This window comes from Hibiscus syriacus, unplaced genomic scaffold, assembly GCF_006381635.1.
Source record: "Hibiscus syriacus cultivar Baekdansim isolate YM2019G1 unplaced genomic scaffold, ASM638163v2 tig00112864_pilon, whole genome shotgun sequence".
NCBI classification, from domain to species: Eukaryota; Viridiplantae; Streptophyta; class Magnoliopsida; order Malvales; family Malvaceae; genus Hibiscus; species Hibiscus syriacus.
In genome coordinates, this window is record NW_024063414.1 from 312158 (window position 1) to 335782 (window position 23625).

Consider the following 23625-nt stretch of genomic DNA (forward strand, 5'->3'; position numbering starts at 1 on the left):
TGTTGTCTTCACAATTTGAAAGTCAAGGAAAATAGAATTTGTAGACGAGATGCATGCGTAAATTTAAAGCGGACACAATAGAGTAAACCGTAAGAACCGAAGGTGAAAAGCACGATCCAATAAAAATAATGGACTATAGGAATGTGTGTAGCTTTTAGGGGTAGGTAGCTGTTGTGTAGGGCCTAAGCAACTCGAGGTGGATGACTGGATGGTGCTATTTGATTTTGGGGGGTAATGGAGGGCAGCTGTGCTGTACCATTCAGGCTATACCTTTCTTCGACTCGTCACTTGGTTTTCTTCTATAAGAAAGAGCTCTCAACTTTTGTTAACAGCGCATAAGGTTCTTAAATTATGGACTATATTTTAATATTCTCTCAGTCCATCATAATAGTAAATTTTGATTTTCTTGAGGACGTTTAATGGATTATAAACTTTTAAATTTTTATAATTAAGAGGATTTGTGTGTGTAACCACACCCAGATACAGGCTTAGGCAGAAGGACCCCCAACCGAAGGTTAAGATTAGTTTCCTTTTTTTCCTTCTGTCCAGGACAAAGTTTAAAATGAACTTTTCTTTTACATGCCGAGGGCTCCTAATTTTTAAAAGTGAATATAATAAAACGATATAAATACCAAGAATATGGTGTTGGTTATTGTGGGCTCATGTCCAAGGTTCAAACCGTACTGATTGGAAATCTTGAAAAAAAAAAATCAGAAGGATAGAGTGATAGGTTCTTTGAGCTCCTGTAGAGGTTACCTTGTAGGGTCGAATTCTTTAACCTGGTCTTGAAAGATCCTACGTTATAAAAAAACGATATAAATACCAAGAATATGGTGTTGGTTATTCGTTAATAAAACGATGTAAATAGCAAAAATTACAACCGTAAAAGTAACCCAAAAGTAAAATTTTAAAAGTGAATATTAATCCAATTTTTGTTTTATTTAAGAGAGTATTTATTAATAATTTTTCTCTTAATTTTCTTAAGCGCCTTTTTTGATGTAACCAATAAACCATATTTATATCCGAAGGTTGTTTTTCCTTTTGATTATATTCAACAAAATTATACTTTTTTGATTGTTTTATTTTGTTAAATATGAAACGAAGATGAAAGTGTACTTCATCATTGATTACTTTACCTAAAAATAAGGTAAAACTTCAACGATCAAGACTAAGATATTATCATTCTATATTTTTTGCTTCGTATTTTTAAAGTGTAATATTACCATGAAAACATGCTTCTCGTAGTGAAAAAAGAAATAAAAAATTTACACAAAAAATAGTATAATCACAAAAGGTAGCTTTAGATAAATTTTTATATACTCTTAAAATTTATTATTTTTAATATTTGTTATTAGAGATAACATTTTTACATTCACCCCAAACTACTAAGGGTGTATTTGATTTACAGAATGTAAGATTATCAGTGAGAATATGATTACCGACGGGAATAAGATTATTGGGAATGTTGTATTTTGTGTTTGGTTCGTTTAGCAAGAATGTAAGATTACAGTGTTTGGTTAAATGAATAAAATATTATTGAAATGTATATTTTACCAAATTGTCTTTATTATATATTTATTTTTTTAACAAATTGAATTCTAGTATAATTTTACTATAATATTTTACACCTTCTGAATCCCGATGCCTAGAAGGTACAAATTAAAGACAACAGATATAAAGAAAGGCAAAATATATGTTCAAAAATCAATCTGCTAGTTTTTAGTTTTGGAGGCTATATGCAAAACTGCTAATGCTGGGCGTCCCGGTGGTAGTGGCAGCCCTTACAAGGTCAATAACGAATCCCTGCTCTGATACGATTAGGCCAATCCACCGTCTCTGTCGGCACTTTTCCGGCCAAACAATTTTATTATCCCCCCCCCCTTCCTTGTAGCTTGTAAGTAAAAGAATTTTCATTTATTCCAAATGCAGATAGATATGCAGTTTCGTCTTGGAGATGATCCTGAAAAATGTAGCGAAACCGAAAAGAAATACCTTTGTTATCAGGCTTTACGCATGCAAGGAGTCAGGGGGTTCTCCCAAAGATCATAGTTCGGGAAGGTCTCTTCCGGCAATCCGGTTCGTGTCTGGTGGGTGACAACCACGTCCTCGACAAAATTTGCCCAGCCCATATAAGGATCCCCAAAAGATTTAGACATAAGCCCCTTGTCTGGTTTTATGGATTTTTGTCGATGGCCCATGTACCTTCTTGCTCCGATTATCAATTTAGCGAAGTTGCCACCATGTGTCATCACGAACACATCAGACTTCAGGCACACCAAGAAATCAAGTGCTGCCAAGCTTGTTACATTCTTCCTGAAAACAGCCAACTCCTCCTTACTTGCTAACTCTTCCTTGGTAACCTGTTTGAAAGCCTTGTAATTGTCATCTTTGCAAAAGAAGAGGAAAATAAAATGGAACCGTTTGCGGTTCAAGTATGTCATGTCAACTACTACTTGCACTGCAGTCCCTGATATAGTCTTGTTTGTTTAACTAACAGGCTTGGACGAGTATAGCTCTAATGCTTCCATATATATAATTAAGGGCAGTAATAGAAAAATGAGTCCGAACAAGAAGATTTTCGAGGTTCATAGAAAATAAAGACTAGGAAAAGAACGCACCAGATTTGGGAACATGTTCCTTAAGGGTGCCATCCAATTCTGACCACCATAAACCTGGCCAGAAGCAACATAAATCTGTGTTTCTTTTGGATAGCCCATTGCTCGAAGAATCACTGCCACTTCCCCAGGTTCTAGAGGACACCTACCTTCCTCTTTTGCAGAGCCAGCTGCCAGAGATGGGTTCCATTCTGCCATCACAATCACTACAGAGATAAGCATATCTACTCCAACTGTTGGTTCTTCAAAAAGAACAAACAAGAACCTTATATCTTCGAGGCCATTCTTTTTGTCTGTATTCCGCCATTCTAGCTTTCTCCTCCCTAGTTCCAACAAAATCACAGAATGATAGGCCCACCATCCCTTTCTCAAACCTAAGATGTAAAGCCCTGAAAGAATGGACTATTATTTATTCTGGATTTAAAAATGCAGGAATTCTGCATTTTAGTAGAATCGTAGCTAAAAAGATACATACATGTAAGGATTCGGACTTCCCGTGCTGTTCCTCATTCTTGAGACCAACAAATCTGACCTGGAAGAAATTTAAGAGCATGATAATTGACCCTGCATCTTAGCCTATTGATTTCTGGAGGGACATTATCATACCTGAACCAACACCCAGGATATAGGGAAAGAAATTAAAGTGTAAGAGAATTAATAAACCAAACCGGAGTTTCATTTCTAAACACCCATAGCTTACCCAAGTCTATCAACAAAAGGTTTTAGGGACATTATCTTCTTCTCTTTGATCCGAGGCAGCACATTGTCGATGTAAAATTGTGCTGGAGCATATTTTGGAATGTTCTTCACTGTCCGTCTATTGCACATAACAAAAAATCTCCATGTAAACAATTCCAGAGGAAAAAAAGAAGGAATAGATGTATTGTAAATCAAGGTGCTTTATTCATTCTCGAGTTCTCATGTCATATTTAAAGTATGGACATCATCATCCAATAAAGCCTACGATTGAATAGGTACAAGCTAAAACCAAACTATGATACATGTAGCAAGATGGAGGCCTTTCAATGATGCTTCTAACATATATGAGATGAGACATGAGCACGTGATTTACTTAGGCCCATGAGAGGAGCGGAAAAAACTGCAAATTCTCAGCAAATTACAGTTAGCTTAGAGCTTAAAATCTAAGTTCACAACAAGATTCCAAGAATATATTTAATCTTGAGGTATTGCTATTTGCATATGAATCTTAACAGCTTGTCGAGGTTATAAGCCGAGTAGCCAACCTCAAGTAACTTGAATAAAGGAACAATTACTATGTGCCTAGACACTTCAAATGTTAATTAATAAGAATGTCAACATTAATGCATGCTACATCATTCTCGCAGATATTAGGCATTACTGAGGCTTCTAAAATCACTGGAACTGAGACCAAAGAGACTATAGTTGAAACAAAGTTTAATTCTAAACTTCATTGTCTGAAGAAAAATACTCTTTTCTACGTCATAAATTCGATGCATAAAGTTTGAGAAGCTAGGAGTAATAATTATACAAAACCATTTGGCTAAATTAATAATCTCAGTAACTTGTTGTTTCTTGCCTTCTCTATCCATATATCAATATTTAGGTTCCAATGATTTACATTCACAATATAAACAATATGTGTGTGGTTAATGGACAAGATCTCTCACGTTTGGTCTTTCCAAATCTGGTCCTGCTTCAGCACTGGCAAGATGAGAGTGGCATTCATAATTTTGGCCACAGCCACTGCATTACATATCTGCATGGAATTGTACAATAAGTCCATAAGGTTGTTGTTGGGCATAAAAGATGCCAAAACATTCAACTAACTTCCATTTTAAATACAACCAAAAGGCATTTGGAAATGATAAAAGAAAAGAATAGAACCAAGCAGCAAAAGTACCAGATTAAATCAAGAAATCATGACAGATGCAAGATTCCAAAGTGCTTTACGGAAGCACTTTATTTACCAATTCTAACTTGGGTAAACCTCACAAGCCTATGCATACCACAGATTAGGGATGGCTCCCCTTAACTTGGTTAAACCTCGGACAGCATCAAATCTCACAAGCCTATGCATACAACAATAATGCACATGGCCATGGGATGCTAACTATTAAGTATCAGTAATTTAATAGCTCAATCACTTCATAAGACTTGTAACGTAATTGAGACTATAATGATTTTAAATTGCAAGGTCAGGCAAGAGCATTTTTTTTTACAGAAATAGTAGGCCTCAAAATGACACCAGATACAAGTATCAGTACTTTATAATTAAATAACTTCAAAATGAAATTGTAACCTTTTCTAACACCATAAGATAAAAACGGTAAAAGGGTAAGAAAAACAGTTGATGAGATTGCAACTAGAAGAAAAGAATCCATACCGCAATTCAACTAAACAACATTACTTCATCTCTTTTTTAATCTTCAACATGAAACCAATATTTCAAGAGAAGTTAGTGTTTTTTTTATAATTTATATATGTATTTTATTAATAATTTAATTTTATATTTTAAAAATTTATAATTTATACACTTAAAGTTTTAATATAATTTCTTAAAATTATATTTTAACATAAGATCGCACACCTCACCCTATAATTAATTATATTAATTGTCAATGATTATATTAAAATTGAGGCCCCTAATTCTCACTTTTTCTTTTAAAATTAAGGTTTTTTTTTATAGTTTAAACCCCTAATTTAATTATTTTAACGATTTATTAATATAATATTAAATTAATTTTTTTAAATTAATATAACATATTTTCGTTTTATGCAAGCATATATTTTAGTTCCACACTTAATAATATCCGAGACAGTTCTGAACGTGGATGAGGAAACAAGAGGGAGAAAGTCTTTTGATGTATACTTTTATATTTAGTGGTTATCGAAGTTTTAATTAAATTAAATGTCGATATTACTAATATTAGATATTATTATATTGTTTTTTTATTATAATTATATTTTACATTACTTTTTTAAAGATCAAAATGTATTTCAATCTTTAAAATTATACTTATTTGATAGTTAAAAGAATTTTGTATCTAATTTTTTTTTATTTTACAACTCTATTACCTGTTTTCCCATTCATCATTCTGTTGCAAAAACATAAATTTTAATGACGCCGAGACGGTGGCCGAAACTTTTTGCTACGACGAATGCTTTCCGGGATTCGGTTGGATTACGTACCGGATAAGTGGTCATAAAGGAAGAGTGGACAGAGTTCTCCGTGAGCTGGATATGTTGTTTCAACAGTTGAACGAAGATCATCGTAAACCTGAAAGAACAAAGCATGAGGACAACATCATCGACGTCATGCTCGGAGTTCAAAAGAAACAAATAGAGGAACACGGTCATGCTTGGGTGACTAAAAATCACATCAAAGCAATTCTCTTGGTAAATTATTTCCCAAAAATTTACCATTTTTTTTGGATAATCAATCATTGTATTCATCCAAGAAAGCAGCAAACTGCTACAAAATAACAAACCAGCTATACAAGTCCCCAATCAGTATATAATTGACTATTTACAGTATCCAACCTGTTTATATTGTATATATACAGTTTAATTATAACTGCCTCTTTGATAGCATTTACAATGGCAGCATACGGGCGCGATAATCCTCTAAAAAATTTTCGATTACGCTCATCCCAAATGAAGTATATGTACCATTTCCATGCTAGTTTGAGAATATGAACTAGCAGAGACTTTCCTTTTAAGCTTCTATTCAACCAGCACAGCCGGTCATCCCAGCTCTGGCTTTGCTGCTGCAATCCACAACTTAGCAAGATAGTATCCCAAACTCTCCCCGAGTAAACACAATCCGAGAAGAGATGACTTCTCGATTCTAAAGCAGCCCCACAGAACCCACATTGAGTATTAGTCATCATTGCAAAACGAGCTAATCTCTCCTTAGTTGGCAACCTGTCGAGAATAACCATCCAAGTAATCAAAGAATACTTAGGTATGTGCGCAGGGAACCATATAAGTCGATGCCAAACCACTTTGTCATTCTTTTCTCTAATTCTGTCCCATATCCAACCACCCCTAACTTGAGACTAGTTAGTGGTAGCAGTAAACAAACATCCAACCTGTTCTCTCATTTTGATAAGCTTCCTAAGAGTCCAGTTGAAATGAGGTTTAGATGTAACGTTCCAGTAATCATCTTGCTTAAAACAGTAAGCCTTAATCCAGGCTATCCACAGAGAGCCTTCACCTGCTAATAAATTTTTAATAAGCATCAGACAACAGGTTTTGTTCCAACCAGCCAAGCTTATAAGTCCCAAACCTCCCTCTGATTTAGGTGAGCAGATCTGACTCCAGTTTACTCTGGCACCTCGAGCAGGAGAGTCATTGCCCTTCCAAAAGAACCTCATACACAACCTTTCGATGTCCAAGATAACTCCCTTAGGTAGAATAAGTTGTCTGCTCCAGTAGGAGAAAATACTAAACAATACAGCTTTGATGAGCTGCAACCTCCCTACAAAGCTCAGTTTCCTGCTAGACCACTGTCTCAATTTGCGTTGATCTTATCCAATAATGCTTTACAATCAGTCCCAGAAAACTTCCTAGTCACTAAAGGCACGCCCAAATACCTAACAGGGAGTTGTCCAACTCTTAAGCATGTTGCATTTCTGATTTGTTCCACTTCTCCCCCAGAAATTCCACAAGAGTAAATTTCAATCTTCATGGCATTTAACTTCATTCCAGACAAATCATAGAATTTATCCAGGATGTTAAGCACCCCCAACATTGAGTCCAATGATCCATGGCAGAACAACAACAAGTCATCAGCAAAACATAAATGTGTAAAAGAGATCCTCTTACACCTTGGATGAAATCTAAATATTCTATTCCTGGCAGCAACTTCAAGCATTTTAGAGAGAAAATTCATTACAAACACAAATAGGTAAGGGGATAATAGGTCCCTTTGCCTAACACCCCTTGCACCTCTAAAGTAGCCTACTAAGCTGACATTCAAAGCTATTGAATACATAGGAGTTGTCACACAGGTACTAATCCATCCCCAAAATTTTTTTAGGAAGTCCCATAGCATCAAGAATGTTTAACAGGAAATCCCAACTGATTGAATCGAATGCTTTACGTAAATCCACTTTGATTGCACACCTTGGGGAGAGATTCTTCTTTGCATAACCCCTAACTATTTCTTGTGCTAACAATGTGTTATCAGTGATGCTTCTGCCCTTAACAAAAGCAGATTGACTAGCAGAAATCATACCAGGGAAAAACTGGGCAAGCCTAGTAACCAGGATTCTAGTGATTGTTTTATACACAACATAGCAGCAAGATATATGCCTAAATTCCTTAACCATGCTAGAGTTCAAAGACTTAGGCACTAAGACAATAGTAGTAGCATTAAATGCTGGAAGGAGATAAGAAAACTGAAAAAAAGTACATCACTGCATTGCGGAAGTCTCTATTAACAATCTTCCAAGCTGCCTTGAAAACCTAGGAGGTGTAGCCATTTGGGCCTGGGCTCTTATCCCTCCCCTGTCTGAACAAAGCCTCATTGATTTCCTTGTCTGAAATCTCACCTTCTAGTATACTCTCAGCACCAGCAGGCAAAGAATAGTTTAATACATCTTTTAATAATTTAGGGTTGCAACTATTAACCAAGGGGTCAACAACCCCTATAAGCCTACTGTAAAAATCCACCAGCTCAGCAGCCATGTCATTAAATTTCTCTAGAAATTGCCCATTCTCATTTTTAAGAACTCTAATAGTGTTCTTTTTTTTAGACTCAACTTTTTTGGTAAAAAAACTTTTTGCTTAAGTCATCTTCCTGCAGCCAGTGCACCTTAGCTCTTTGTCTATAGAAATCCAGTTCAGCCATTTCCAAGTCAACTAAAACAACTTGTAATTTCTCCTCCTCCTCAATCCCAGCCTGATTAGTAGCATCAAGGTTAGCAAGTTGAATATGTTCCAGTTCAGCTCTTTTAGCAGCTACTCTTGATGAAATATCAGAAAATTGAGTCCTATTCAAATCCTTCAAAATAGGCTTCAATCTCTTTAATTTGCAAAACATCACCTGCATAGCATTACTATCACAGTGCTGTAACCAGGAAGCTTTAACACTGCTCAAAAAATTCTCACTTGTAGTCCAGCAATTGAAAAACTTAAAGGGCTTCGGTTTATGAATCCTAGCCTCTTTTTGAGTCCAAATAATCCCCAAACAGTGATCAGATACTCCAGGAGCCTTATACTCAGCAAAAGAGACTGGAAAATCTAGTATCCACTGAGGATTAATAAGAATCCTGTATAATTTCCTGGCCAGGTAGGAACTTTCTTGTTTGTTAGACCAAGTGAAAATAGGTCCTATAAATTAGTGATCTTGCAACTCCAAAACCTCCATACATCCTGTAAATCATCCATGTCAGATGAAGAATATGACCCCAAATCACAATAAAAACTCTCATTAACCTCAGCTATAATGTTGAAATCACCCCCAACTACCCAAGAAGAAGCACCAACATCATTCTCCAAGTTTCTCAAGTATTCTCATAGTCCCCTCCTAGTTTGACTATTATTACTGCCATAAACTACAGTAATAAAAACTTTGTGGCCAACAATGTCACCAAGAATAGTAAGGCCTTGGTCTGGTTCCCCAACAACAGAGAAAGGTAATCTCTTCTTCCACAATATCTAAATTCTACCTTCATCAATGAAATTATAGTTAGCCTCATAATTCCACTCATCAGATAGAGCAGTATCCCACTTAGAAATATTGATTTCTCTAATTCTAGTCTCCATGAGATAAATCACCTCCACCCCTAGGCTCTCTAGTCTATGGAACACTTTTCTTTGTTTGAGGGAGTTGTTAATACCCCTCACATTCCATAAGCAAATAAGCATTAAGCATGAATAGGAGAACCTCCGCTGCCAACTCCTACATTTGTATAGGTTTAACCTTCTCCGCCATATCCTTCTTTTTTGCTTTAATCTCATTGAGAAGCATAGTGACTCCCATAGCAGCTACTCGAGGCTTTCGGTCATGGCCACCACCACCTTCCAGTATCTCCAGTTTGCTTGAGGAGCCAGTATTATCTTTTCTTTTCCCTTTAACTTTCTTCTTAATCACCATGGAATCTAGCAAGGAAGGAAATTCACCTCCAGCAGGAACATCTTGCAAACCACCAGGACCTACCAAGCCCTCTGCCAGTTGCATAGCTTCTACACCACTTGCAGTCTGTTTCACCTTATCAACCTGATCTAGCTTAGTCTGGCCAGCATCAACCACAAGAGTATCAATACTCTCTTGAAAGTCCTGCACAGATAACTCCTCAGCATTCCCAATCTTCAACTCAGTCTTTTTAGTACATTCAATACTACCTTCAAGAATAGCCGCATTAGGACAAAGAGGCAGACTAGGAGGATCTACTTCCTTGCCCTTCAGCGTCTCTTTTCCATTAGGCTCAGTGGGATTGAAAATATTCTTCTTCCTCCATATTTGGGTCTCCTTCCCCTTCAGAGAAGCACTGGCTACCTCAGTACACACATTAGAATGTTGTCCAAAAGTTTTACAGTGTAAGCAGAATTTGGGTAACCAGGGAATATAAACCCCGATCTTCACAATAGAGCCATCACTCATCGCAACATTGACCAACTTAGAAATTTCAGACCCTGCCTTAATCTCCACATAGGCCTTAGCATACTCTAACCTAGCCTTAGATGATGTGATGGCATCCATATACAGAGGTTGCCCCACATCACTTGCAATGTAACTTAGGCCCACCCTAGAATAGAGCTCAAGGGGTACATTGTATAATTGCACCCAGACTGGGATGTGCTTGAGATCAAAATCAAGCTTCTGCAAGCTCGGCTCCCATTTTCTCAGCACAAGTGGCTTGTTTTGTACATGTCAAGGCCCGTTCTCAAGAATCTAATCTCTCACCTCTTTGCTCGAGAAAGAAAATACGAAGAGATTTGATCTAGCCATACTTACCTTAACAGTCGAGTCTTTCCCCCATAGGATTTCAGCAATTCATTGCATAGAACTGAAATTAGGAGCCGTGTCAATAAATTGCCCCATCACCGCATGACTCAATTCTGCTATCCCATCTGAAACCTCAGGCGGGAAGAAGTTTAGGGTTTGCTCCTCAACCCCCCCCAAACAGTTTCCTCCAGTCCATATTTGAAGCCGTTGAGGTCATAGTTCCACCAATCCAGTCGCAGGCACTCAAAAACACTAAAGAAGAAAAAGAGATTGGCAACGAAGAAGAAATTTTGGAAACCCATCAGTCCTGCTACCATTTTAGTTCCATTAATGTCTTGAAATAATCTTAGTTCAAGTATCAAACATAACATGTTCTTGGGCGGCATCGACACCAGCACACTTACTGTGATATGGGCAATGGCGGTGCTTATGAGAAGAAAGTACAAGCTGAAGTTCGAATGATCGTGGGGAAGAAGAAAGGAAGAGTACTGCAAACTGATGTCGACCAACTTCATTACGTTAAGTTGATCATCAAAGAAACTCTAAGATTACATCCAATGAATTTGACGTAGAAGGTGTTTGCTTTATCCGGAAGCATAATTTCTAGAACATCTTTCGGCAAGTGTTTCCACGACAGCGAGTTCGACCGTGCTAAGTTTTATGAATTGGTTCACGATGTGGCAACGGTGGCCGGAGCCATTTCGTACGACAAATTGTTTCGGGATTCAGTTGGATTATAGATTGGATAAGCGGTCATAATGGAAGAGTCGAGCGAGTTTTCCATGAGCTGGATGCATTGTTTCAACATGTGATTGATGATCATCTTCAACCAGGAAGGACTAAGCAAGGGGACGACATTATTGACGTGATGCTCGGAATCGAAAAGGAGCAAATCGAGCAACACAATCATGCTTGGCTCACTAAAAATCATATCAAGGCAGTTCTCTTGGTAAGTTATTTGCCCAAAAACACTAATTTTTTTTAAAGTTATGCACACAGATTCTACTCGACTAATGCTCGGCGTTTACATAACATGTTCTTGGGCGGCGTAGACACCAGCGCGCTAATTGTGATCCGGGCAATGGCCGAGCTTATGAGAAATCCAACACTGATGAAGAAAGCACAAGACGGAGTTCGAGGCGTCGTGGGGAATAAAGGAAGAGTAGTTGAAACCGATCTCCATCAACTTCAATACCTCAAGATGATCATAAAAGAAACTAAGATTGCATCCTCTGGCACCGATGCTGATCGCCAGAGAGGCCATGTCACACAAGGTCAACAGCTACAACATTCATCCCAAAACACTTATCCAAGTCAATGCTTGGGCCATTGCAAGGGACCCAAAGAACTGGAAAACCCCATAAGATTTCTCCCCGGACAAGTTTATCGATAACACCATGGATTTCAAAGGACAGAGCTTTGAGCTGTTGCCATTTGGAAGTGGAAGAAGAGGGTGTCTAGGAATATACATGGGGACCATTACGTCGGAGCTTTTACTTGCAAATCTCTTGTACTGTTTCGATTGGGCTTTGCCCGCTGGGACGAAAGAGAGAGATGTTAACATGGAAGAGCAGACCGGTCAGTGCATTACCCTCAACAAAAAGACGCCTCTTCTCCTTGTGCCAATCAAATACCTTCATGCCCAAGCATCTCAGTAGACGATTAATGTGACCCAATGTCAATTGCTTGATGATATAAGGGTAAACTACATATTTAGCCATCTACCCTATTCTTTAATTTAGTTTTGGTGATCAAACTATTTCTTTTTAAAATTATATCTAATATTTTAATTTTATTCTATTTTGATTAAATATTATTGAAAGATAAACAGAACTACTAACGTTAATTTTTTTTTTTTCAATGATGGTATGACATTGCCTTATGGTGACACTTTAGTATCACCGTTAAATTTTTAACGAAGAGTGACCAAAACGAAACGTTAGATATGATATCAAAAATAGTTTAATGACCAGAACAAAATTATGAGAATAAATATATGAGTAAATGCATAGTTTACTCCATATATAGGGTATGTTTGGATAAGCAATATTGCAATGCAAGCACGAAACAAATTATTTCAATAGTTAAAGGAATTGTTGTTATTCTTAGAAGTCTCGGGTTTAACCACCAGCCACTGTAGTCAGGGTGACTGAGCGTTTATTATCAAATGATTTAGAGTATTTAGAACATGTACTACTTTGTAATTACCTTATCTTAATCATATATATATATATATATTACAATGCAAAGTGGGTGGTGCACCTCTATAAACCCACCTAAACATAAAATTGGGCTCGTTAAATAGGCGTGATCGTGATTCTGTTGTTTCCTGGCCGTATCTTTTAAGGGAGTCCAGGCCTAATAAAGGTCAAATGCATCTACACTACATACTAAGTTGGGATTTAGCATTTGTATTTTAGTTAATTTAATAAATTTTAGATTATGTATTTTCTAAAATTGAAAATTTCAATATGAGACATAAGAAGAGAAACATATATCTATGATATGTATTTGTGTATTCAACACGTATAACTAGAGGTGGACGTTCGATTAAGTCGAGTAAAAAAAATTCGAGTTATTCGAGTTGATGAGTCATATTTCATAACTCGGATTTGACTTGAAATTTTTTCGAGTCAAGTTGATTTTATAAAATTCAAGTCGATTTTCGAGTTTCTATTTAAATTTAATTGTAAATATTTATAATATTATACTAGTATTTTATTCCAATTTAAGTGTCTTTCTATAACCATATATACAATACAAATATATATCTTCATATTTTGTTCAAATATGATATACATATATCACATAAAGTCCAAAGACTCGACTCAAACTTGAAAGTATATACACTAATTACTAAAAAATTCGAGTTATTTGAGTTGCATTTCACAACTCGATTTGAAATTGAAATTTTTTCGAGTCAAGTCAAGTTTATGAAATTGCAACTTGAAGTCAATTCAATTCAAGTTTTTTCGAATCGAATCGAGTCAAAAATTCGATTTTTTAGTCGAGTCGAGTTTTGCTTACCCCTACGTATAACACATGTTGTTTTTTAATAAATTTTTTATAATTTATATTTTATTTTTTTATTTTCATTAAGAACCTTTTGAAAATTTTAAATTAAAAAACTACAAATAATCGTATCGTAATACAAAGTGAAAATCAAACTTAAAATATTAAAAAGAGAGCTGAGAGCACATGGAGAACATGGGCGCAGAGGCGAACAACTTTAGTGGGCCAAGGAAGGCCCATCGTTGTCGTTGGCTTCCACTTGGATAAACTATCATTTACTGCACATGGAAGGGACTTTTTTGTAATGCCAACATCGTGCCTAAACCCTAAACCGCTTAGGGATTTAGGGTTTCCCTTCCAATTAATATTAATTATAAATAATAATTTCCATTCCTTTTCTTTTCTTTTCTTTTTTCTTATAGAAGTCATTAATTTTATTAAAAAAAATATCTAGAATTACAATGAAGATTTACAATCATAATAATAAATTAAGCACATATTTAGGATATTTTCCTGAAATTATTGACATAAAATTAGAAATTTAAAATCACCTAAGGACCACAAGAAAATATTAAAAAAACTAATCAAAACTCGAACAATGATAAATACAAACAGATCTAATCGCATTGGCAAACGAACCTCAAAAGAGAATCAAGCTATTGAAAGACACCAATAAAACTGCAAATCAAAATCGATAGACGTGAAAAAACTACTCATGAAAGCAAATCAAATATCCAAATCCAATATGAGGGTCCAAAGTAAGGAAGCTCAGCATGATAACAGATAAGTGTCATCTTGATAAGTCGTGACAGTTTCGAATCAACCCTTAGAAAAACGAATGGAAAACAATGACCAATCGACCGAAAAAAATGTCAAAAAACATAGAAAAAAGATGACATAAAGGTTGTTAAATAAAATGATTGAAAATAAAAACGATCCAATTTATTGTATTATTGTTGACAAAATAGGAAGCTAACAACCGGTGGCAAAGCATGTGGAAACATATCATGTTTCCACTATTAGCATTTCTTAGCAAAGTTTGATGGATAACCAATCCATAAGCACATATAATCAATTAATCAATGCGGCAGAGATTCATCCATTTGCCAAAGCTCTTTGCTTATTTTATAATTATAATTATAAAGAACAGATTAATTCATGTGACGACTTTTGAACGTGTTTTAAATTAGTATATGATTCATATTCGAATAAGTTGTTATTTTGATTGTAATACTTAGTAATAAATTATATACATATATGGATCGAAAATATTCTACTTCACAGGATAAAATATGAAATACAATTATTAATTATATTAGATAAATATAAATAACATAAAAATATCAAATTTATGTATGTATTAGAAGGCCTTCTCCTATATTACATACATAAATTATGTATGTATCATATTTTTTTGGAGTAAACTACGTATTTAGTATTTAAATTATTAGTTTTAGTATTTATACTAAAAAAAAAGTTAAAATCATACATAACGTTTAGTTTTCAATTCATTTTAGTAGTCTGCCGCTAAAAACTTAACGTATTTGGTATCTAAACTATCAATTTTACTCCATTTCAGTACCTAAACTTTCGATCTTTTTAAAAGTTAACGTTAAATTTTGAATGAGAGTACTCAAAGGAAACAAAAAGTAAAGTTTTAACGACATGGTACTAAAATGAAACAAAAACTAAACTTTAGGTATGATTTTTAAAAAATTAAAAGTTTAGGTACTAAAACGGATCAAAACTGATAGTTTTGATACTAAACACGTAATTTATCCTATTTTTACTATTTATTATTTTTTTAAAAAATAAAATTTTGCAAATATTTGAACATGATTTAATTTATTTAAGATTTAAAGTTTAGGGTTTATGGAAATGAAGGCAAAGAGAACATACGATGCCTAAACAAGGACAGAGTTCCATTAGGGCCCAAGGGGCCCTGACCACTGTTAAAATTTATATATTTGATATAATTTTAGTTTAATAGTATTTTTGTTCATGTATAAATAAATATTTAAATTTAAAAAATTATTAAATATTTAATCAAGTAGTAGTCAAACTAAATAATGATAAATATGTGTTTTCAAAATTTTAGTCTAATTACAATTTAGGTCATTGTAAGTTTAAGTATTAGACAAATTAGAAATTGTCTTGTGAATTTTGAGTTTTTTATTATAAATTTAAGGTGAATACAAGGTAGTATATGTACAAAGACTTTCAATTATTTGACAATGAATGCTCATATCCCTATATACGTAGTGCTTGAACTCAGGATCTCAATGATAACAACAATCATCTTAATCACTAAGGCCGCTTGTTCATGCTGAATTTCAAGTTTAAATACCTAATAAGTATTTATTTTTTTAAATAAAATAATATTTCGGCCCTATCAATATTAATTTTAACTCCGTCAATGTGTCTAAAGGTTGAGAATGTCGTGTACATCATCGGCGGCAGTCCATAGATGCATGCATCTTTGTCCCCAATATCTGTGTAGTTCAATATCTCAACTTTTCATTTGTATTTTTTTTTTCATTTTTGGTTTCAGAACATGTTGGAACATGATGGTTTAAATACTTAATTCTTCAGAAAAAAAAATTATATTTTTTATGGAAAAAAATGTACTCCATGAATGTAGCTACCTTATCCCGACATTAAGATCTAAATTGTCTACTGTTTTGTTTACACGTACATTGACAATTCGCAATCTTAATCCCTTCATGATTTATGCCTAGGTCTTCCTGTCTGGAAAACATGAGCTAACCACCATAAAACAAGATATATATATGGAAGTTTTTTTTTCTCTTTTCATATATTTCGAGTTAAATCGGGTCAGATTCAAATTGTAAACTTGAATATTTGTGGATATTTGATCTTTTTTATGGATTTACTATATATGAATGTTGCGGATTCGAATATCTGAATACAATTCTGAATTATGAAATTATAAATATGTTTTGTGAACGTGGAATGATGCCAATGTTGGTTGCAGACCCCAAATTGGAATCATGTATGCATTGAATTTGGGAGGAATAATCCAGGGTGTTGTGATGAGGTTGAGAGGTGGTTTTAGTAAAGGAGGTTAGGGTTAGGGTTAGGTGGTGGAATCATGTGGTTGCATGTGCATGGAGTTGGAGAACATGCCCAAAGCATCCCCCTAATGGACACGTGGCTCCCTCTCATTCATCCACCCCATTCGCTTCCAAGCCTTCCATCAACCTCTCGACTCTTTCAGGCTGTCATTAAATTATTATGAATTATCCACTTCCAAACCATATAAAAACCTCTCATCATCCCTAATGTTGTCTCATTGCATCTTAACAGAAAAAATTGGTTATTTGAAATCATGGGAATTCCTGAACTTTACTCGACCGAAACCCGAAGCAACGGGCCGGGAAGGTCCGGCGCAGGAGCAAAGGCCGGGAGAAGGTTTTCGATGACGAAGAAGCCAAGAACGCCCCGAACCACACGTTTTTCGATGAAGGGGATGGCAGTTCGAGAAGGTTCTAGGAGACTCGTCGTCAACCCTATCGAAAGGAAGGTGAAAACCCTAAAAGGGTTGATTCCCGGAAACGATTCAACGGGGTTGGACGGGCTGTTTCGGGACGCGGCTGAATATATATTGTCGCTGCAGATGAGGGTCCAAGTTATGCAGATTATGGCTCATGTTTTGACAGGTTCTTCTTCTGATGATTTTCATTTGTAAAGGTTTATAAAATCATAATTCTTTTCGAAGATACAGACGTCTAGATTTGAACGTTCGACCTGTTAAATATGGTTGTCTTAAAATGATTAATTATATGAATCAATTAGATTAAATTCAAGAATGCGATAAAATATCTTATTAGACCTTCTCTTTTCATGTTGTTTCACACGTTTAGGTGTTTATTTATGTTCAACGTCAAATGATTGAACGTTATCTTTAAATAAATATTATATTATAATTATTCCGTATTAATAAAAAAGAATATTGTTACCATATATTAATATAAAATATTAATCCAATTTTTGAAACAGAAAAACAGTTTAGTTCTTAATTAAAACTATTATCGACCATGCATTCTTTGGTTACTGCAACAGCTACACTCTGCAAAGGGCAAAAAATCCCTTAACTCTTATTTTTAGAGTTTGGAGTTGTGGGCCTTTTTGTACGAATCAGTCTTGAATTAATGGAGCTTACATTAATAATTAGGGTAAATCTAGGGTAAATTTTTAGATTGGTAAGTTGGAATTATTTTCTCAAATAGGATATTCGCTACAGTACAATTAAAGATGCATAGAGTACAATGCGACTCTAATATAAATTTGGGGGAAATACATGGAGTGTAATGTGTCTCTCATGTTTTTTTCATATTTTATTTTTTTATTTATAGGAAGGCTAAAATTGGGGGGAGACGCACTGTAATTGCTACATGAAGAGGGGGAGTTGCATGGTTACATGAAGAGGGGGAGTTGCATGGTGATCCGGGGGAGGGGGAGTCACATGGTGTTCCATGCGACCTTGGGGAGACGCGGGGAGCCCAATGCGACTCGGTTATATACTGTAATATTCACCCCATTCGAGAAAATAATCTCTTGGATGCAGTATTCAAACAATTTTTTTCTATTGTATTATTGAAAAAAATAATCTCTCTCTATATTCTTTTAAAAGAATATGTCTTAATGAGTAGAGTAAGCATTTACTAAAAAGTGTTTAGTGTTGTTATAAGCCTCATTACATGTAAAGAATAAAAATTAGATTTAAATTTGGAAAAGAAGATTATTAATATTTTAAATAGTTTAAAGGGATTATATAAATTAGTATTTGTTCAGAGTTTTCTTAATCTATCAGCAATATGTACATATATTGCAACCACAACTGTTCGAATCTATAATTTTTAAGAAAAATAACAATTTTATCATTAATATCATTTTAAAAATTTTGAAAATAAAATTATTAAAAAAATAAAATTAAACTCTCTCTATCCCATAAAATAGTCTTTTTTTTTATTTTCAATTTTTTTAATTTTGAGTCATTATTATTTAAAATTTATTATTGGTAAAAATATAGAAAAATATATTTTAAAAACTTAAAATCGAGTAGTTTTAAGATATATTTTTTTATAAAATTTAATTTTTTAAAATATTTAAAATAATCATAGTCAAATTATAATTTTTTATTTTTAAAAAGTCAATAATGGACAAAATTAATGGGGCAAAGGTACTATAGTTTTTTAATAAAAACCTAAAAAAATTAAAAAATCAAAACTTTAAAAAATCCCATTTTAATCCCTAAACTTATGTCGAACATCGTTGTTTGCCGTCAATCTAACCTCCACCATATGACAAAGCCAACTCTAACGTAAATATTGCGTCTCCAACGAAGGAAACAACAAAATCATAATAAAAAGAACTATCTTTGGTAAACTGAAACCCCCAAGTTCGCGACACCAAGGTAATCCAACGACGCACACAATGACGAGAGAGATGATGATGACCGACCAACGAGATGGCAAAGGCGGCATTGACGACGATGTTCGTGGCCGGTAAGGGAGTTTAGGGTTAAAACTAGTGTTAGGAATTTGGGATTTTTTGTGATTTGAAATCTTTTTTTATATAATTTTAGAAAAAAATAAGGTTTTTTTAATAAATATAATAAACATTTATATATTTTTTGAAAAAATTAAATCATCAGAACATAACACGTGTCACTTAACAAATTTTTTAACAATCATTACGTCTAGAATATTTAAAATAATAATATTTGTTTAGATGATTAAGAAAAATAGACACCTATTTAAAAAGTAATACAATTTGTGTACTTACTTTAGAATTAAACTTTTTTTTAATCATTACGTAGAAGATCTGACCAGCCTAGCATTTGACCATGGAAATCAAATAAACTTTTGAACAGAATTGGATTCAAAATCTTTAAACGACAATTCTCTTTGATTTTCCCATCATCAACACTAATCTTATCTTTATAAAAGAAACCTTTCTGGAAAAAGGAAGTGGAAGTGTCAGACTATAGTGCGGCAAGAAACACAGGTACAAAATAAAGCCTAAAGTGGTGAGAATATAGGGCAGGGGCGTTATTATATTTATTAATTAAAAAAATAACTTCAAACAGTCCATAAAAGATTATTCTGGGTCTTATAAAATTATTTACAAAGGGCCTTTAAACCAAGTGAGGCGAGATAATATATCACTTAAATATTATCACGATTTTAAATTTTGATGTTTGTGAACTGAATTAAAAGGGTCATCCTTATTAAGATTTTATTTTTCTAAAAATAAATTATTAATAATTTTAATATTTATATATTATTTTTTTTTAAAAAATACAATTTGATGTTTTTAAGTATTTAAAATTAATGTTAGTGTTTTAAACTTCAATTGATTTAAGTTTTTGTATTTAAAACTTTTTTTAACTGCAGTTAATGATTTTTGAAGTTCATGGCTTTTTAAGTCGAATTTAAAAATTTTAAACTATCGAAATTTCAAAACGAGCCGAATTCAATTTCAGAATTTTAAGTCGAATTAAACTCAACAATACTAAAACTCACTAAAACTCACTAAGTTTACGGCCCTATTTCAATGAAGATGCAAAGTGAATATGAATAATTTTAACACTTTGAAATATAAAATTTAAATGGAGGGAAAAAGATCATGGGAGGGACAGATGAGGTGATGAGAGCAGGAAAAGGATGTGATGGCGGTCGGACCCAGTTTATCAGAGAGAGAATGCCCTAAGCTGGCGGTACGTCGGGCAGTTGGGGCAGCTAAATGAAAGGCTCGACAGTGATCAACATGAACCCCGGCGGCCCTTTTTAACACCAAAAATAACAGCTGTAAACTGTGATAATGAACATGTCTTGGTTACAACAAAAAACTTAATACTATTGTACTTGCATTCTTTCAGATCTCCACGACTGCTCTCCATGCAAACTAGTAAAAAGTCACAAAAAAGGAAAAATATTATAATTTCATTTCAGGGTGTCACTGCCAACATCGCCACCGTTGAAATGACCGGTGATGGCAGCATTGTTATTTTCTCCACCGCCACAACCGTCATGCAGGTTATCGTCACTAGAGTTCTCGTCCACGCTATCGCTTTGTTCGTCGTCGAGTTCCGGTGAGGGACCGTTGTTGATCGACCGTGGCTGCTGCTTTTCACCAACCACAGGAACGGGTTCGTTCAGTAGCTTCCCGTCTCGCGGCGGGGAGAAAACTACCGGAAGGTAGTGATCCATTTCGCATGGGAACTTGGAGTTCCTGAAATGTTCTTTCAAAGCCTGTAATCCCTATTTTCATCCATTCATAATCAAATTAGAGAGACCCATTTGAAGTTATCGTTCTTGATCCGATACGAAGAGAAGAAAATTCAAAAACCTGAACTCTGGCATAAGTTACTTCACAGATTTTCCTGGAGTTGAACACTTCCCAGTGTTGATGATGGAAGGCCTTGTAGAGTCTCCAAGTTGCTTGAGGAGATGTCATGTTCACAAATCCATACCCCACATTACACTTATTGCTGGATTTTTAAATGAAACTATCAGTAAATTTGTTTGATTTCTATCTACAAATTCTGGGAAAATGGGAAGCGAAGAAAATTACTTGAAATCAATGGGGAGGTAGACGAAATCGTAGGAAGATAAAGGCCGGTCGTCGCCGTCGTTGACAATTTGCTCGTTGCAGTGAATGCAGTGATTGTCCAGCATGTTCAACAACAATTTTTGACTTCAAAATGCCAAAATTAAACCAAAAAATGTTACTTTTTTTTTCTATTCTAAGTAAAAAGAGTTGGTGAAAAGGACAAACCTATATTTATTGGGTATGTTCTTAATCATGACAGTGGTTCTTGAATCTTGACAGTTAGATTCCGCCATGGCTTCTTCGGTTATTAAGAAACGAGGATCAAATTTCCTCTCTTGTTTTCCTTTCCATGGCTTTCCCCTAAACAGCTGCTTACCCCCATTGCTAATCCTCTGCGTCGATTGGTTGCTTTGGCTCTTCTTCGCCGTCTTCTTAGCAGCAGCACCGCCACTGATGACCGTCGTTCCAGCTGAGCTCCTGCTCTTGTAACTGTCATTAGGGTTTCCCTTGGTAGATTCAGTCACTTTCTCGGTCGGCGATAGGCTTCGAGAAAGAAACGAGCGAGGGGTGTTGGGAGAATATCTGTTGGAGAATCTAGGAGCTATCGGCGGCGACAGCGGCGGGTGATTATATTTACCGGGTGTCAATGAAATATTACGTGTGTAAGCTTTGAAAGGGGTAATGTTGGTGGCAGTGTTTGCATTGAAGAACTTTCTGTTATATCCTCCGGGTCGACTGAATTCAATCACAATTTGTTTCCCGTTGATTTCTTTTCCATTCATTTCTCTTAAAGCTTCAGCTGCATCTCTTACATCGTAAAACTCCACGAACTTCTGGTGCTTCTTCAATGGCGTTTCTCTCAGTTCCTTCACGGGACCTATTCACAAAATTTACAAAACAAGAGACCTTAGGTTACAATTAAACCCGTCATGCTTGGCTACGTTTTATCAAAACGGAAGATTCAAAAGCTTACCATAAGCTTGGAAAATGTCTCTGAGTTCAGAATTTGAAACGCCTGGATCCAAATTGAAGACGACAACAGTTCCCTGATTATTCCCGTCAGGCAAAGCATTACTGACCGGAATAATGAAGTGGGCCCAAACGGTTATCCCCAATATCCGTCCACGCTCTGGACGAGGCAGTGGAGTACACGCGTCGGACTCCCCCGGTTTGTGTCCGGCTGCACCAGCAATGGATTGTTGTTTTTGCTGTTGCATGTGCTGGTTTCGTATTTCTCTCAACGCTCGCTCGGCGTGTCTCAGATCATAGAAATGGACGGTCACGATTCCTTCCCCGACCCTTTCCATCTGGACCATGCGTACTTCCCCGAACACCTCCAATTCTTCCCTCACCCTAGACTCGCTTACATCGCACGGAGTCGACGTCAACACCAAAGCCCTCGTGGCCGCCGCACTCGGAGGCGGAAGTGGCGGCAGAAGTGAAACCGTCACGGAACCCGTAACGCAAGGTGCAGGTACGGGCACCGGTACCCCAACATGGAGCTGTGCCACCCCGCCACCGGAGAAGGACATCGTCAAGGATGGCGCAGCAGCGTACGTATAGTAAAGCTCCGATGGCATGAAGAGAGGTATTTGGGGTTGGAAAACAGCGTTTTGGGCGGGCCAAAATTCCTTTGCAGACGGGTCCAGGTAATTTCCAGGGAATTGAACCGGTTCAGCCTCCGCCATGACTGTCTCGGAGACGAGAAATAGCACCACGCTTGCAAAAACAAAATAAAAAAGATAAAAAAAAAATAAACCCTCCTTGGATTTGATAACAGGAGTGTTTTTTTAGAGTTAAAAACCCAAGTAAGCACGGTATTTGTTTGTATGTTTGTTGTTTTCCATCTCCCAAAAAGTGTTCTTCATAGTAGAAACTAGAAAGTCGCAAAGGAGAAGAAGAGGGAAAGACTGGATTTTTATTTTTATTTTTTTAAAGTATTTGATATATACATAGTTCCAAGACAAAGGTTGCTATAAATGCCGATTGCCACCTCATATGGAAAACATAGATTACCAGTGAAGCCGCTTTTTTGTATGATGATCTGATATCCTCCTTGTGATTTGGGGTGATGAAGAATCGAACCGTACACGTGGCAATATGACGAATGATTTGTGGGGTTGTGTCATTGCCAAGTTGACATCCTACTTTTGATGTTAGTATTCCGAGTAGATTGTATGGAAAAAATCAATCAGAGGTCCTTCTACTTTCGCAAACAATTAATATAGCCCCCATATTAATTTTTCCTTTTAATATGACCCTCCAACTCAATAAAACAAATCTAATGTGGTCCTTTTGTCAATTTTTTTCATCGTTGACCGTTACGATACAGGCGTGTTAGTTCACAATGCTGCCATGACGGTCCACGCTACTGACTTGACAGGCCATTGAGTTTATTTTCTGAGTTGAAATGTCACATTAAGAGAAAAATAATACGAGAACCACAATAGTATATAATTAATTATGATCAATCAGAAGTAGTTA

General features: G+C 35.5%; 2 protein-coding genes and 2 pseudogenes across 2 annotated transcripts; 1 reads left to right on the forward strand and 3 right to left on the reverse strand.

The window, feature by feature from the left end:
* Nucleotides 1-1881: 1881 nt before the first annotated feature.
* Nucleotides 1882-4359, reverse strand: LOC120184261 (annotated as a pseudogene).
* Nucleotides 4360-8358: 3999 nt separating this feature from the next.
* Nucleotides 8359-9368, reverse strand: LOC120184262. The gene is made up of 3 exons (XM_039188766.1): nt 9272-9368; nt 8973-9067; nt 8359-8853 (listed from the first exon to the last, which is right to left on the reverse strand). The coding sequence occupies exons 1-3, from the start codon at nt 9366-9368 to the stop codon at nt 8359-8361; spliced, it is 687 nt and encodes a 228-aa protein (XP_039044697.1).
* Nucleotides 9369-10961: 1593 nt separating this feature from the next.
* LOC120184264 lies at nt 10962-12240 on the forward strand (annotated as a pseudogene).
* Nucleotides 12241-20531: 8291 nt separating this feature from the next.
* LOC120184265 (protein terminal ear1 homolog) lies at nt 20532-23043 on the reverse strand. The gene is made up of 5 exons (XM_039188767.1): nt 22115-23043; nt 21367-22018; nt 21163-21285; nt 20938-21079; nt 20532-20849 (listed from the first exon to the last, which is right to left on the reverse strand). Exons 1-5 carry the CDS (start codon nt 22827-22829, stop codon nt 20532-20534), a joined length of 1950 nt encoding a protein of 649 aa, XP_039044698.1. The 5' UTR covers nt 22830-23043.
* Between the last annotated feature and the right edge of the window lie 582 nt (nt 23044-23625).